General features: G+C 32.3%; 1 protein-coding gene across 1 annotated transcript in view; it reads right to left on the reverse strand.

The window, feature by feature from the left end:
- Positions 1-17,208, reverse strand: part of LOC107445030 (nephrin) — a 78,752-nt gene that overhangs the window by 28,737 nt on the left and 32,807 nt on the right. The window contains exons 10-11 of the mRNA XM_043049932.3: positions 16,971-17,107; positions 2,328-2,487 (exon numbers count right to left, since the gene is read on the reverse strand). Of these exons, the coding sequence (XP_042905866.2) occupies positions 2,328-2,487; positions 16,971-17,107 (297 nt within the window). The remainder of the gene's footprint in view (positions 1-2,327; positions 2,488-16,970; positions 17,108-17,208) is intronic.

Consider the following 17,208-nt stretch of genomic DNA (forward strand, 5'->3'; position numbering starts at 1 on the left):
CACGATGAATTAATTGAATGAACCAGTTCCGAGATGAAAATCAGTTCAGATTAGTAGTTCAGAAGTTATAAAGGTTTTGTGAACAAAAAATACAAATTTTTACATGTTTACACATCTGGTATTAATATCTAATGGACTAATAATGGACAAATTATAAAATAAGTGTAAACACTTTACCATCAATTCATACATTCAATTAATTAATCCATAAAATTTTATTTAAATAAATATATTATAAATGAAATGTGGCATAGAATATTAAAAATGGAATAATGGCTAATACTTTTAATGTAAAAATCTGCTCTTGATCAAGAAACCAAAATAATTTCGAAGAAATAGTAGGGGTCGTTAAGAGAAGCGAGCAGGTGACAGATACTTCCTCAAGTGACAATAATAGTGATTAATATAGAAATTAATAGTGATTAATATAGAAAACTGCACAAAGTAATAAATTTAGTCATCATTTATTCGAAATCAATCAAAATGATCATAAAATATTTAAAAAGAGCGCATCAAAAAATTTCAGAGGCCGCAGTTTTGAAGTTTCTCCATTATTGTTTTGGGCTAAATCTAAGATAAAAGTAAATAATAAAATCCCAATAAAAATTAAAATTTTATATGTGTGGTACATGTGTACGAGTTTTATGCTTCTATCATTAAATTCACGATTGTTTCATCTACCTGCCCAATTATGCACATATACTACAAATATAGTATAAATATTTCGCTCATTAATTAGTTCGAACAGCATGCAACAGATTTGGAAGTTAGCGGAAGTTTGAATTACCTTCTAACTGTGATGACAGGTTAATTGATGGTACAAATCAGGACTTTCAGTTTACCTCGTACAGCATCTACTTTTTAACCGCTTTCTTGACGATCTCATGTATTTCTTGGGTTCGTATAAATTGCAATTAAGTTACTATTCCAAGAAGACTCAGGCATAGGGAAATTGTTAGTATGATTTTTTTAAACTCATTTTACTAAGTAAAAGGAAATATTTTGCTTTGGTTAGCAGTTTGATAAGTTTGTCTGTGTGTTGGGGTTTGGGGCTGAAAATATGTTTTGCCCCGTCGTATGTACGTCGATGTGTTTGAAAAAGAATTATAAGAAGGATTAATGTGTGTGAAATTAATGAAGACGATTTTACAGATGATAATTTTGAAGAGGTTGAATTTGAATGAAGTGGAAGTGATTCTTCTGTAATTGACTTTGTGACTGCTTAATTAAATTTTCGGAATATCAACTCCACTGCCCCCGAGATCGAGATAACTGACGGTATGCTTACTTATCAGCTTTAGCCCTTTCGAAGGACGTGGTAAGTATACTTAACACCACTTTTTAAAGTCCATGGTAAACTTTTTTACCACTTTTAATTTAGGTTTCCATTTGTTGATAACTTCAACTTTCTTGAAGTCGGTTTGAATAAATTTGGAAACCATTTGCTAGTTTAAGAAAACGTATAAAATTTATAAAATACATAATTCCTTTTGAAGTTTGTAGCAGTTATAAAATTTATTTTATAAATAACGAAAAATAAAAGTCAATAAGTTTCTAATAGGTCGTGGTAAATATACTTACCATAAAAAAAATGGCATTAGAAGTTATATTTTGTTTTTTATAAGCTAAATTAGTTTTTTTCCTTATATCAATTACGATTCTTATATCAATTTCAAATCCAAAAATACTTTAATTTACCTTTACTAGAAATAAATGGCCTATTAAAGGGTTAATGTGAAATTTCAGATTTTAGTCAAGCATGAAGTTTTCAACTGCTACCGTAGAAGGTAGACATTCTGAAGAAAAAATAATAGACTTCAGGTCTATATTTCTAAGAAAATAGTGATTGAAAAAAAACGTTAATTTAAAGCTAATTTGGTTGTCTGTAGTTTTATGGAGTTTAAAGTGCAGCCCAGGCCTCCCAAATCCAAAATCGAGACAAGTTTATTATAGTAATATAATTATAAACTATACAAAAAATGTAAATTAGTTTCAGTAAATTTAAGCTAGTAAATTTTTTATAGCAACATAATAATAAGCCACGGAATTTAGTGAGCTGCAATGTGAAAAAATGAAACAAAACATTTAAAGATAGTAACTCTTGTATTGATGCCTAATGATCAAACTCTTATAATAACATAATCTCTTGAACTCGGAGAATCTATTAGATTTATGGACTTTTCTAAAACTTAAAAAAATACCATTCTGATTAATTTGAAATATGCAGCTTATCGTTACAGCTCCCAATTCCTTCAATTATGAATAAAAGTTCATTATTAAGTATTCTTGTAAGTTATCTAAAAGAAAATAATAATTTGGAACCTTACAATACACAGCCAGAGTGATGCTAGATACCAGAGGTTCAGACAGGGCTTTACTTTTAGATTTGCATTGATAACGAGCACCGTAATCAGAAGCGGAGACGACAATGAGCAGCTCTCTTGAAATTATGTTTCCACTTGTTATTTGCCTAGTTGTTTGCTTTATCTGTAACAAGAAATTTCTGCAATTTTAAGATTTCAAATTATAATAATAGCATTGGAAATGAAAATTGTCACATTTGTCACAGTTTCCCCCTATAAACTCTCGACTGCTGTTAATATATAAATACATACCTGCCAACATTCACTCTCTTCGAGAATGGATTTTCCAAGTGGTAGTAAAACAATTACCGAAAAACTATCTTCCTCAAAAATATATTTATATTTTAATCAGGTTGAAATTCGCTATCGTAAGAACTAATATTCTTTTATATATTTGTTGAATTATTACAAACTGATTTAAAATTATTATTATAATTCAAAAAGTTTAGTGAAATAACATGAATTTCGCTAGCACTTTAAAAATGAAAATAAAATCTTCCGGGAGAACCGGAAGAGTTGGCAGCTATGTAAATAGCGAAATTAGTAACAGCGACCGATAGAATTATTTGGTTGCGATTCATTTGAAGTGATGAAAAATGGCTGTCTCAGGCCTGCCAATTACTCAGTTTTGCAAAATATTTTATAGAGGGGTAGACGTTTACATGGCTGAAAGCCTTTATATAGCAAGACGGAAAAGTGCAAAAACTGGTACGAAAGACATTTCATTTTAGCATTTTTTTCGAGAAAAATAAAATATCTGTAACTATCAAGATTTCTTTCATAATTTTAGTCTATATATGAAACTGTGCCTATTTTCCAAGGGTAATGTAGATATTGTTAAATAGTTTTAAAAAGAATTAGTTAACTCCCTCCGGAAACTAGTTATAATCGAAATGGTTTTACTACCAGCCATTCCTCTTTTCCGTCTCGCTTTTACCCCTGGACAATTATAAACCAAAGCTTTCTGAATTTTAATTAATTATATCAACATTATAAAAGCTTCACCTCGTTAAAGTTGGAATAAAGTCGCGTTGCATGAGCTTTTAAATCATTAATATGTAGTGGTGTGGAGAATTAGTTTAAATGAACCAAAAATAATGCATTAAAACATAAAGTTAGCTACCATTTGTATATGCATTTTTACAAAAAGTGTAAAAAACTTGCAAATTTGATAATAAAGTTTAACTAACTAACTAATCAAGTTTTTCAGAGTACCTATCCATGTATGGATATCTGCTCTTTCATCTAAATTGAATAATATGTGGTGGAAGGGAAGGGAGGTGCTGCGTTAACATTAAGTTAAATCTCAGAATGAACAATAATTGATAAAATCAAGTCTGAGTCATACATAAAAATAAATCGCAAGTTGATACATAATAAAGGGAACAAATTGATGATAAAGATAAAGAAAGAATATTTACACTATTTACAAAAGGGGGAAGACTCCCTGTGCACTCTCTCGCCTCCCCCCGGTATAGCCGGGATTCATTGGTGCAGAGAACACAGTTTGTCTAGGGCAGTGGGGATAGTCATGATTGTCCGAAAAGCTTAGAGAGAACACAGTCGCTTAAGAAAAAAGCGGTTATCGGGTTGAAATTTTTATTATCATCTATGAAATCAATGTCTAATAACTTACTGAATTTACATGTTGAACAATTTTTGGCACCTTTAAAAAAGGATGCATTGAGTTTAAAAAGGCACTCGTCTATTTTGTCGATTTTGAGGTCATTATTAGAGCCCGGAAGTTCAGGCAAAATGCCATAAATGCCCTTTTCTGCCTTTTTTAAACGTTTTCTTCTGAAAATGCCTTTTTCGTTCCTTTTGTTCATAAATGCCTATTTCTGTCTAATTTAAAAATTTTCTGCAAAGCTTTTTGTGCTTTTGACCGAGCATAAACGCAAAATGAAGAAATTTTGAAGTACAGAAATGGTTGACTGTCATCCGACGTATTGTAATGCATTTATAGAGATTAGGACTTTATTCCTCTTATCTTATTAATATTTTCTCTTCGTCGTGGCGTCAGAAAACGTGGCGTCACCTTCGCCCGATGCGCTTTGCAAGGAGAGAGAGAAAGGGAGTGAAAAGATTGGAGTTATTTTTACTTACAGTCAATAGAATTTATTCTTACTTACGGCCCATATAGCCTACACCATCGAATAACTCGTATGCTCTCTTATCTACAAAACGAATTCACCAAGCTGGTTGAGCACATTGTAGCAGGAGCACGAAAAAGTTTTCTAGTACTACTAGTTATTTCTAAAATGCCTAAAGTAAAACCCTGCACAAGCAAAAAACTGGACAGTTTTGTGAAAGAATTTGGGTCGGATGTGTTTTCTACTGATGGGAGCATTCTGTTTTGTAAGGCATGCGAGAAGTCAGTAAATTTTGAGAAGAAGTATTTTATATCTCAGCACTTGGAGACATCTAAGCATAAAACAGCAAAAGATGGGAAAACACCGACTCTGATTCCCACCTGTTTTCAATTATCTTCTCGCAAATCGGAATTTGCAATGGATTTATGCAGATCAATTGTAGATGCCGGCATTCCGCTGTGGAAACTTGAAAATAAAAGTATACGAGCTTTTTTGCAAAAATATACGAATCAAAGTGTGCCCTGTGAATCAACTTTAAGGAAAACTTATTTAGATGACTATTATACCGAAGTTCTTAAAACTATTCAAAATGAAATCGGAACGAAAAACATGGCTATCTATAGATGAAACGACAGATGTAACTGGACGATATGTTGCGAATGTTATTGTTGGTGTTATAGACCCATTTGAAAAACATAAAATCTTTTTGTTGACATCTGAACAGTTGTAAAAGACTAACAGTACTACAATTGCACAGTTGTTCACTAATGCACTGGCTTTACTTTGGCCAAATGGTACTGAGCATGAAAGAGTGCTATTATTATTTTTTACAGATGCAGCCTCCTACATGAAAAAAGCTGGAAATGCCATAAAAGTTTTATTTCCTAATATGATCCATCTAACGTGCCTTGCTCATGCATTGCACAGGATAGCAGAGGAAGTAAGAGGTCTCTAACCTGAAGTAGACTCGCTTGTTTCTAGTGTGAAAAAAGTATTTGTGAAAGCCCCTTCAAGAGTTCAAGTGTTCGAAGAAATTGCACCAGACATTCAATTACCTCCTAAACCGATCCTTACGAGATGGGGAACATGGATTTCAGCAGTCTCATACTACTGCACAAATTTTGAGGAAGTTACTCGAGTCCTTACCAGCTTTTCGGATGAAGAAGCCATATCTATAAGAAAAAGTAAAAATCTGCTTAGCAGTTCTAAAATTAAAAATGAACTGACTTTTATTTCAACTTATTTTGGGAAGCTCCCTGGAGCTATTGAACACATGGAAAAAAGAAATATGTCTTTATCCGAGTCACTAAAGATTTTCGACAATACTATTGAAGAACTAATGTCTGTGCCTGGACCATCTGGTGACATAATAAGGAAGAAATGTGAAAACGTCATCTCTGCAAATACAGACTTTGAATGCATCAAGGACATTGCAAAAGTACTTTCTGGTGATACTACAGTTGAACTTACCATATCTCCTACCATGGCAAGTTGTTTTAGGTACGCGCCCATAACTTCTGTCGAAGTAGAAAGATCCTTCTCTTTGTTTAAAACTATATTGACTGACAGGAGACAAAATTTCTATTTCGAAAATTTGAGAAAGCATCTAGTTGTGATGTGCAACAACAACCAATCATCAGAATAAATCTGCATACAATATTATTGTAAGTACGAGTTTTCAATTTTTATTTCGCACCTACGCAGTTGAGGTTTTTTTTTTGTGCAATTATGTCCACTTCTTTTGTACTATTGCTACGACAGTCGAGTGAAATGAATATGTAGGTATGCTGGATACTTCTAGCAACTTTTTTTATACCTTGGATACCTATATGGGCTTTTAAACATTACCAACTACCATTTTGCTCCAATTTTAAGTGCCTTTTTTAAGTGCCTATTTCAAGCTTTTTAAATGCCTTTTTGCCTGCCTATTTTTGCATTTTTTATTGCCTGAAATTCCGGGCTTTAGTCATTATAGAGGGTGTTATTTCTGACAAACCAGGGAGCCCCAGTGATTCGTCTTAGGGTTTTGTGTTCGAAGACTCTGAGTCTCTCTCTTTGTGTATTTGTAAGCGTCCCCCATGCCGGGGATGCATAGCTGAGGATTGGTCTTATGCACATTAGATAAATGTGCCTTTTCGTGTTTAAAGCCATTTTGCTATTGCTATTTAAAATGGGTTTCAAAGCTTGATAAGCAGCTTCAGCTTTTTTAAGTATATTAGAGACGTGATATTTCCAATTTAGGGTGCAGTTTATAGTGATACCCAAATAGTTTGCTTTAGAGACTTTGGGAACTTCTTCGTTGAATAATAAATTTTTTTCGTAGTTGATAATTTTCTTTTTATATGTTTTGCAAATAATGAGTAGGTTTGATTTGGAGCTATTAATTTTAACCTTCCACCTGCTGCACCAGGTTTCAATATCTTTTGCATTGTTTTGTAGTCTTTTAATTACATTATTTACATTTAAGGATCTGCTGAGAATCGCGGTATCATTCGCATAGAAGGCTGTTTGAATATTTATATCTCCCCTGTTAACTGGGAAGTCTGACCAGTTTATTAGGAAGAGAATGGGCCCCAGAATAGAGCCTTGTGGTACGCCTGCTTGTATTTTTTTCCTTGTAGAGAAATGGTCATTAATTTTAATTTGAAATGTTCTATTGATTAAATAATTATTAATAATATGAACAAGATCATCAGGAGTATTTTGCTGTATCATTTTATATATAAGACCAGTGTGCCATACTCTGTCGAACGCTTTAGCGATGTCCAATATGTGTAAGGCAGTGGCTTGTTTTTTGAAGAATCCTTCACTAATAAATTCAAGTATTCGAATCAACTGTTTAGTTGTGGAGAGGTTTTTCCGAAAACCGAATTGTTCGTTCGGGAGAAAGCTTAATAGTGGGTAAATTCGATTTAATAAAATTCTTTCCATGATTTTAGATAGTGAGGATAAAAGACTAATTGGTCTGTAATTTTCTGCGTTTAAATGATTTTCCCTGGTTTTGGGAATAAGATGATAGTAGCATGCTTCCAGTGATTTGGAAAATAACACTGTTCGATGCTTGCGTTGATTATTACAGTGAGTTGGTTCAGTCTTAAGGGGGGTAAATTTTTAATCATGATATTGGTGATGTTATCGTAGCCGGGGGGGCTTTCTTCTTATTTAGTTTTCTGATGATGTTTTTGATTTTGTCATTATCCGTATAACTCATTGAGTTATTAATTTGATTTTTACTGAAGTAGGTATTATAGATAGATATAATTTGTTGATCTGAGGATTTATCATTTGGTTCTTTATTTGGAGAAAATTGCTCTTCGATTGAGTTTGCAAATATTTCTGTCTTGTCTTTGTCTGCATAAATTTTTCCATTACCACTGTTTAGAGGCATGTTTATCGTTTTATTTGCTTTGAGGGATTTAACCATTTTCCATACGGAATTATCGCTTGTATTCATGCCAATGATTTTTTCCTTCCAAACGTCTTGTTTGTATTCGGTAAGTTGTTTATTAATTGTTTTTTGAAGTCTGTTAATTTCTGTTTTAATGATAGGGTTATTTGTTTGCTGATATTCTTTTCTTAGTCGATTTTTAGTTTTAATTTGTTCCTTAATATAATTTGGTAAAATTTTATAATCGGCTCTGACTTTTATCTCTTCTGTAGCTTCTGTGTACGCATTGTATAAGTCAGTAGTTAGGTTTTTAATATCTTCTTCAATATCGGCTTTATTATTTAGGTTTTTCTTAAAATATGATAAGTTTAGAATATTTTTGTACAGAAGCCAGTCTGTTTTCTTCCTAGTGATGATTTTTTCTTCCTTATTAAAACAGGTAGTAGCAATTACTGGATAGTGATCACTGCTTAATTCGTGGAGTACCTCCAATGAAATGGGGGAATTGGAGTTTGTGATTAAAATATCTAAAATTGAGCTATTTTTAGAATAGTAGGTTGGTTCGTCTGGAGCGAATAAATTTAAGTTGAATTTATTGATTAGAATGTTTAGCTTCCTGCCACTATCATTTGTTTTCGCACATCCCCAATTTATATGTTTTGAGTTAAGATCTCCAACCACAATACATTCGAAATTTATTGGAAATAAGTCCTTTATAGTGTCTTCCTGTATAGGGTGTCCGGGGGGGGGTTGTACATGCTCGTGATTTTAATTTTTCTGCTATTTTGAAGTGTGATTACAATAGAAATTTCTTCATGGCCATTTAAATTGTTCTGACTGTATAGTGTGGAGTTATAGCATCTTTTAACATATAAAGCAGTGTCTCCGCCTCTGCTGGTTGTACGGTCACATCTAAAATGGTTATAATTAGCGATTTTACATTTATTAAATTTATTTAGGTGGGTTTCATTTATAGCTAGAATGTCCAGATCATACTTATAAATAAAATTTTTCGTTTCTCCTAGTTTGTTATTTAGGCTATGTGCATTCCAGAATGCAATCTTCAGTGGAATGAATTTATTTTTATTTAAATCCATATTTGATATCTAGTCTTGTTAGTGAGTCAGCTATTTCTTTTGCTATGATGGTTAATGCTGTTAGCTTGTCTGCTACTTCTTTAGCCTCTTTAATTTTTTCTTCGGCTGCGGAGATGGAATTGGTAGTTTGCTCTTTTAGTACCACGGCCGCGTACGTTTTGCTTTCGAAAACTGGTCGGAGGTTGTTTATTTTTATTTTTGTTATTTGAGATGGCTAAGTATGTCGGGCATTGCCTAAAACTTGCAACATGGTTGCCCTGACAATTTGCACATTTTGGAGTGTCTTCCTTTGTTTTATTACAATCTTTAGTAAGGTGTTGTTCCGCGCATTTAACGCACTTTGGGTCATGCCTGCAGCCATTCTGAGAATGTCTAAAAAGTTGGCAGCGATGGCACTGTGTGGGCCCTTGGCCTCTTCCTCTGTATTTTTCAATTTTAACTCCACAATTTAGTAGATATTCTATTTGCCAGATTTCTTTACTTTTTTCGCATTTTTTTAGTGTGACTAAGTAGAGAGGTATGTTTATTCTGTCTCCATTAACCCTTTTTGTTAATTGGACTACATTCTCTGGTGTGATATCATGCTCACTTCTTAGTGCTAAATTAACTTCTTCAGAGCCGATTTCTTTCGGTACTCCACGAATGACGATTTTTATTAGTCTATCCTCTGGTAAGGAGTAACTGTGATATTCAATATTTGAATTTTCCAGGACTTGGACTATGGCCTTGTGTGCATCAGGGGTCCTAGTTTTAATATTCATTCTGTCCCCTACAGTTTTACCTGTAAATTCACTTACGTTCATTTCTTTCATTTTTGCGAGAAAATTTTTCCAGTCAAAGTTAGGGTCTATAATGACTATCGGTGGGTTGTTTACTGTTTTTCTCGGTTTTCTGAAATTATTAGCTTTTTTATTACTATCAATTTCCATGTCATTAGAATTTTTGTTTTCTTCTATTTTGTTAGTTTCGTTGTCTGAAACATCTGAATTATCTGAAATAGCTCTTTTCTTCTTTTTGCTCGGATTGGTTATAATTGAGAGCTCTGGGTAATCCTCAGTTTTTTCTCCTGGGTTACAATTTTCGTTTTTATCCGTATTTAATTCTTCTAGTGCAGAGAATTTATTTTCGCTAATGAAATTTACTTTGGCAATATTAGTTTTACGGCCGGATCTTTTTATTGGGAAAGGAGCTGGGAGGTTATCCCTAGTTTGTTTAATCTTGATCAATTTTGGTTTTTTAGAACCATTTTCGAGAATTTGATCGTTTAACTTTTGAATATGCTGTTCAAGATTTGCTACACGATTACCCATCTCTGTTGTAGAGTTAAGTAGGGTTTCAATATATCCTGTTAAAATTGAGATAACTGTTTGGTGTATCTCATTTTGAATAGTAGGTGCAAAGACATTTTTAATGTTATTTACACTATCTCTAATTTTCGATAAATCGTTATTTTCGTCTGGGGGAACTAGGATAAGTTCGGTATTGTTATCAACTTTTAGGGTTATTTGCTCTATTTGATTTTTATCCGAATTTTCATGTGTATTCGATGAAATTGATTTCTGGCCCTTAAAAGGACCTTTTTTTGCAGTAATCCTATCCTGATCGGATATAGAATCCATAAGATCTTCCCATTCCGTGGTTAAATTGATCTCTGTAGGATCAGAAATGCTATTTGATGCCCTTAGTTGATATCGGAAAAACAAATCAAAACGATCTTACCTTTAAAAGGAAACTTTGTATCTATCACAAGCTAATTTTAATCGCACATCAATAAGATTCGTGGCTTTAAGATGGATAAAATTTAATGGAAGCGAACTTTTATTTTAACAAAATTATTTAAAAAGAAAAGCGGTAGTTGTAATTTATTTTAATTTCGTTATTGATAATTTGCATGTTCTAAACAGGATTACCACAGGGCACTAGAAATGAAATAAGGGGTGAAAAATATAATTCTAACTTTCCCAGCATATTTCTAAAGTTTACTATTGAGTTTGAAAAGAAATATTTATTTTGATTTAAATGTAAATAGTTTGAAAGTGATCGTGGTACTTCTGATTGAATAGTTAAAGATATAATAAATAATCAAGAGTCCATTGAGTTCTTACCAATTTTTACATTTTTTGTCGTCCGGGGCATCCCTGAGCTCTGAGTATAACTTAAGAAATAAAAACAAAAGTAGTTTTAAATGCATTCTTAATTTTTTACCGCGAATCTTTAGTTTAGCGGACATGGTCAGAAACGCTTTTTTTCCCCCCTCTTTCAATTGAGTATGGCTACCATATGAATTGAGGGTCAGTCTTAGGTTGGGAAGTAAAAATTATTACGTTTTGTTATAGTTTTCCTATGAAAGTGATTGACGGCTGTAACCATAATTTGCTAATCAAGACTTTTTTTCTCTTCCCAAACAAACAAAAAATTGATATGTTAAGGCATGTTATATCTATTTTTCTCGGAAGTATTACTAAATAAATGCATCGGTACACTCTGAACTAGTGATGTTCATATTTGTTATTAATTAAAACATGCTGTACAATCCATGTTCCCATAGCAAATCAAAACCTCTGGGGGTACTGGATTGGAGATTCAGGTCAAAATTACGATCTATGGATGAATGAATGGGTCCGCCTAAGGCTCCTATACTATCAGAGCTGACCTATCAAGCAATATTGGAGCAAACAAGTTCGCAAGTTAACGTTATGTTAGTATTAGTTATGTTATTACAGAGATGCCAACTGCTCTGGACACTCCAAAATAATTTAAAAAACGGTAAATAAATACAAAGTAAATTTTGCAAATAGTTGACAATATTTGCTTGTTTTTAAAAATTTAAAGCATATTATAAGTACTCATCATCATCATCATCGAAATATAACTGGGCGCCTGGGGCCGTTAGCGGCCTTTTTCCCATTCATCTTGTATTTAATCTTTAAGGTGGTTCTTTCTGGTAACTGGAATAAGAGGAAATCAAATATTTTGTATTTTAGTTAAAATTATGTCACTACAAAAATGAGCTGCAATCGGCCTGAGGTTTATGTCTTCTCTTAAGTTTTCGAACGTAAAAATTTCGTTGAATCCTGCGGTGTCACAATATTTGGTTTTTTCAAAAAATCTGAAGTTTTGCTTTGCAATGTGATGATCTAAGAAATCTATGTTGAGGTCGCTATGTATGTTTTTATTGCGGATAAACCATCTTGCTTTTGTTATTTTCCTGAGGATTTTGTTCTGGCATATTTTGAGTTTTTTAAGGAGTGATGTAGAGATGTTGCACCAAGCTGGAGATGCATAAGTCAGGATGGGACGGATCATCGAGATGTAAAGTAAACGTTTAAGACTGAGTTCCATTTTAGGGTTCTGAAGAAGGATTTGTAATCTGTGGTAGGCTGTTTGTGCTTTGTTGATGACTGTTTTGACGTGATCTTTCCAATTAAATTTGCTGTTTATGACCAGACCAAGATATTTTGCTGTTTTGACTATGGGTATCGTTTCGTTAAAGAGTACAACTTGATTTTTAGGGAGGATCGTTTTTCTTTTATGTTGAATGATTAGTAGTTTCGATTTTTGGCCGTTTACTTTAAACTTCCAGTCTAGGCACCAGGTTTCTATTTCTGTGATCTTTTCTTGGAGTTTTTGTAAGGCAATGTTGGGATTTTTGGACTTCACGACAATTCCTGTATCATCTGCAAAAAGTGCTGTGATGCTGTTAAAGTCTTGTCGGTCGATGGTATATTGTAAGTACTATAAAGTGGTGAATTATATAAGTCTACGCATTGTTTAGAAATAGTGGTGGATTAAAATCTACTAAATCGAACTTATGAAACCAAGAATTACAATTAATAAACTACCACTTGAAAATATTTATTCGATGTGCGTATGTTAGCTCTTTGCTCCAACAATAAATGATAAGTCGGCCTGTCTAATTCAGGGGCTCTAGTCCACCCTATAAACGGGTGTGATGTTTGGTGTGGTAGAAGTCGCATTCTTGGTCATAGATCGCACCCCCTCTGCCTAAACAGCAGAGATGCCAACTGCTCCGGACACGCCAAAATGATTAAAAAAACGGTAAATAACTACAAAGTAAATTTTGCAAATATTTGCTTGCTTTTTAAAGGGTATACTATACCTGCCAACTTTCACTCTTTCCGATAATGTATTTTCTGAGTGGTTGTAAAACAATAAACGAAAAACAATCTGACTCAAAAATATATTTATATTTTGATCCCGTTGAAATTCGCTTGCGCAAAGACTAATATGCTTTGATATATTTATTGTAATTATTTATATGTAGTGGTGGTCAAACTAATTTATAATTATCATTATAATTCAAAAAGTTAATTGGAATAACCTGAGTATTGCTACCACTTTAAATATGAAAATAAAATCTTCCGGAAAATCCGGAAGAGTTGGCAGGTAAGGAGCATAGCATAATTTTACTACCTATAGCATAGCATATCTTTGAAGTGGTGAATTGCATAATCCTGCGAATCCTTTAGAAATAGTGGTAGATAAAAATCTACTAAACTGAATTTATTAAACCAAGAATCGCAATTCATAAACTACCACTAGGACTGGGCTATAAATCGATATATCGATTTAACGCTTATATCGGCAAACCGATACAGCAACTTTCATTCCAAGCGATGCATCAGAAATCTGATTTAAGCCGTCGAGTGAAGAAGACGATATAGCGATACACGCAAGGACTTTCTCTTACGTTTCCGATGCCAACTCGCGCTGTGGAAGACGATATTGTTTCGTTATGTTGAGACGGCCTTGACTGATGAGCGGTAGAATCAGAATCACTTTTGAGACCTTATATCGTTATATCACATGTTCGTTTTCGCACCTTCGCGATTTGAAATCGTTTCTTGTAGATTATTTTCAATGGGATTACCTTCGTGATCGCCGTCGTAACCTTGTTCTGAACGCAATCTATTATTGAAAAGAATTTATAAAGAAAAGTTTCTTCATTAATTAGGTAAGTTTTTTATTTATTTTCTGACAAAACATTTTTTATATTTTTAAATGTGAAAATTATCGGAAATCTAATTTAAGGCATCCATAAGGAATTAAATTACAAAGTAAATAAATTTGTTAGGTTATTTTTTTACTTTCTCTTAATTTATTAAAAACCTTTCGGATAAAACATCAAAAGAATTTGAAAAGTTTGCGAATTTTATTCATTTCTTTTTTTTTTTTTTATCAATTACTACTTCGTTTTATTAGAGAGTAAAATCATTATTTTTTTTAATTTTCGTTTCATATTATTAGTTAATTAGCTAAATATATTACCGAATATCACAATTCTTTTGTTTTTATTTTTAAGAATTTAATTAAGAAACTTTGCCTTACTTTGTTTTTCGTTCATAATTCGGTCATTATTTAATTTAATTTAATTATTTATATGAAATAATAATAAAAATAGTGTTTAAGAAGCATTTTTTTTCTAAAATTTATTTAGCTCTTTGTTTTAAGCATACAAATAATTTTTTAACGAACTAATTTTTTAAATTTTGTTCCTATGCTGTTAGGTAAATATATTGATAAATTTCACTTTTATTTATTTTTTTATTTTTAAACTAAGAAATCTTTTGTTATTTGTGTGATCATTTTTGGAAAATATGACAAAACTTGTGCTTACTTCTTCATTCAGAATTTGAACATTACGATCGAACTTAATAATTCTGTAATTATTTACGCATAATAGTACAAGCAAATATTGATTTGTTAAAAAAAGTTTCTTTTTTTTAAAAAAAAAATATTTTTAACACTTTGTTTTAAGTGTATAATGAATTTCTTAACAAACTTTTTTTATAATTTTTTAAATTTTCTTTCAATAATTTCAGCTAGATATCTTTATAAAATTCCCTTTTCATTTTTAAACTAAAAAATCTTTCAGAGAACGAAAATTTTAAGAAATTATTACAAATCTTATGTTTATTTTTTAGTTTAAAATTCGAACATTTTTAATTTTAAACTTCGGCTTTTAGTCAATCTAACTTTTATTTTAATTAAACTATATTTTGAAATTTTAAAATCAGCTTTTGTTTAATAACAATATTTTTTTTCATTAAGGGTGTTTTAGGGGTTAACTTAAATTAAGACTGCTTATACCTTATAAACGATAAAGAAGTGCAAGTATTTCATTCTGTATCTGCACACATTTTTTCAATAAATATTTTAAGTAAGATTTGTACATCTTAGTCAATTTATTTAATATCTTTCTTTAGCAAACATATATATTTTCAAATTTATAAATTGATTTAAATCAATATGCGTATGAAGTCTTGATAGAAATCTGACTTTCTGTGCCTTAAAGTAAATAAAATTCAAAAATACTATATCGCGATACATCGCTATATCGCGATGCAAAACTGACGATATATCACGATATATAATTTCTAATATCGCCCAGTCCTAACTACCACTATAAAATATATGCCGTCCGGAGCAAGTTGGCATCACTGAAACAGGCATACGTCCACAACTGTACATTAGTGTCTATAGGTCACGAATAGTTTCGCCGCCTTATTTTAAATTTGACGCTCTGCTAGATAGTATCAGCATACCCTCCAACTTATGAGGATTTTGAAAATAATTCTTTCTAGTGGTAGCGAACCAAAGTAGAAATTTTTAAAGCAAATGGATCTCTCATAAAACTTTTATCAGAACTTAAGAATCTAGCCCTATGGCCTGCACTTTTATAAGTAATAGTGGACAAGTTACGCTAAAATTAATTTTTTTAAAATATTAAGACATTAATTTTACTACCGTCTGAAAAGAAGGTTTCTGAAACTACGGAAATTCCGTAGCAGTTGAAGGGTATGTATCAGCTAACAAACATTCACATTAAACAATATAAATAATTATTTTTTAAAAAGTGGTAATTAATAGATCCACATTAATATTTGTTTCGAGATGGTAGTTAGGATATCTGTGCCCCCCCCCCCCCCAAAATGATGAAATTAAAACTGTTTCAAATCAAGCTTGTGTTTGAGAGGAATACGGAACCCTGTCTACCAGGACTTGTTAAACATTACATCTGACATGCAAATCTGTTTCCTGTTATAGATATTGACAGTTAATAAGTCCTTGTAATGACAGACATTTCTTTCTTTCGAGCACAAGTTGAAATTAAATGGTTTTACTAGCAGTGTTTTTATTTTCCTGGGTAGAAGCAGCTCTGTGGATTACACTCAGAGGATGGCTGTAAACATATCACCAAATTCGGACGGCTTTGGCTGTCATTTGCGGCAACATATTAACCTCTTCGAGACGGGCGAGTCATATATGCATTCTCAGAGTGCCGATAATCAGGGTAAAAAAGATAAAACTGGTAGACAAACTATTTTTTATAGCAGTAGTATATTTGTAGGCGAGGTATTAATAGTTTGATTTATTTAATTCACCACTACTTAGTTCGAATTAAAAATTGCACAGTTAAACTTTTAACTCACTAGGATTGAATGCGTTAAATTTAAAGTGAAAGCAAAAATAAGTTTGTCAAATTAGCTATGCCCAAACTTAAGCTACCGCTTTTTATTTTTTACTATCCGGATTCTAATTCCGTACGAATACATATATGACTCGCCCGTCCCGAAAAGGTTAACTAAAAGAACTCTATGAAGCGCAGATAAAACCTAACTACTAAAATATTTTAAATTGTAGTAAGTTTTATGCTTTAGTAAATTTTAAAAAAAAATTGGGTAACAATGATTTTAAGATTCATGTCATATAAACAAAGTAAAACCATATAAGACGCAATACTCATGTGGTAAAATGCTGGCAAGCATAAGCAAATTCTGCTTACTTTAACTGTTTTTTTTTCACTGTCACATTAAATATTCTGTTGCTAACATGGGAAAGTGTTAATTAATTATTGATCGGTTGGGGATTAAACAGTAAATGTAAATTCCAAGAGCAGATCCCAGTTGTCATAGCATTTCTCAATTCCATAATCAGCAAGCTGTCAAATTAAGTAAAATTTGCATGGATGGAAAGCCATGCAAAATCTCTCTAGTAATATACTCACTTCTTCTTCTCCTTTGTACCACTTCAGATCGGGAAGTGGATTTCCACCATGTGAAACACAAGTAAGACGCTGCAGTTTACCAGCTGCTATGGGAGTCCCCTCGGAATATCCAAAAATGGATGGTGGATCGGGTGCATCTGTAAATCACAAATTGACTGTAAATTTCCATGATTAGTAAAACTGTATTGTTTCAACTCTCATAATTTTTATAAAATAGTATTCGAGTTTGAGACATACC

The sequence above is a fragment of the Parasteatoda tepidariorum genome, chromosome 5 (assembly GCF_982258835.1).
Source record: "Parasteatoda tepidariorum strain Cologne lab strain chromosome 5, Ptep-v5.0, whole genome shotgun sequence".
Classification (NCBI taxonomy): Eukaryota; Metazoa; Arthropoda; class Arachnida; order Araneae; family Theridiidae; genus Parasteatoda; species Parasteatoda tepidariorum.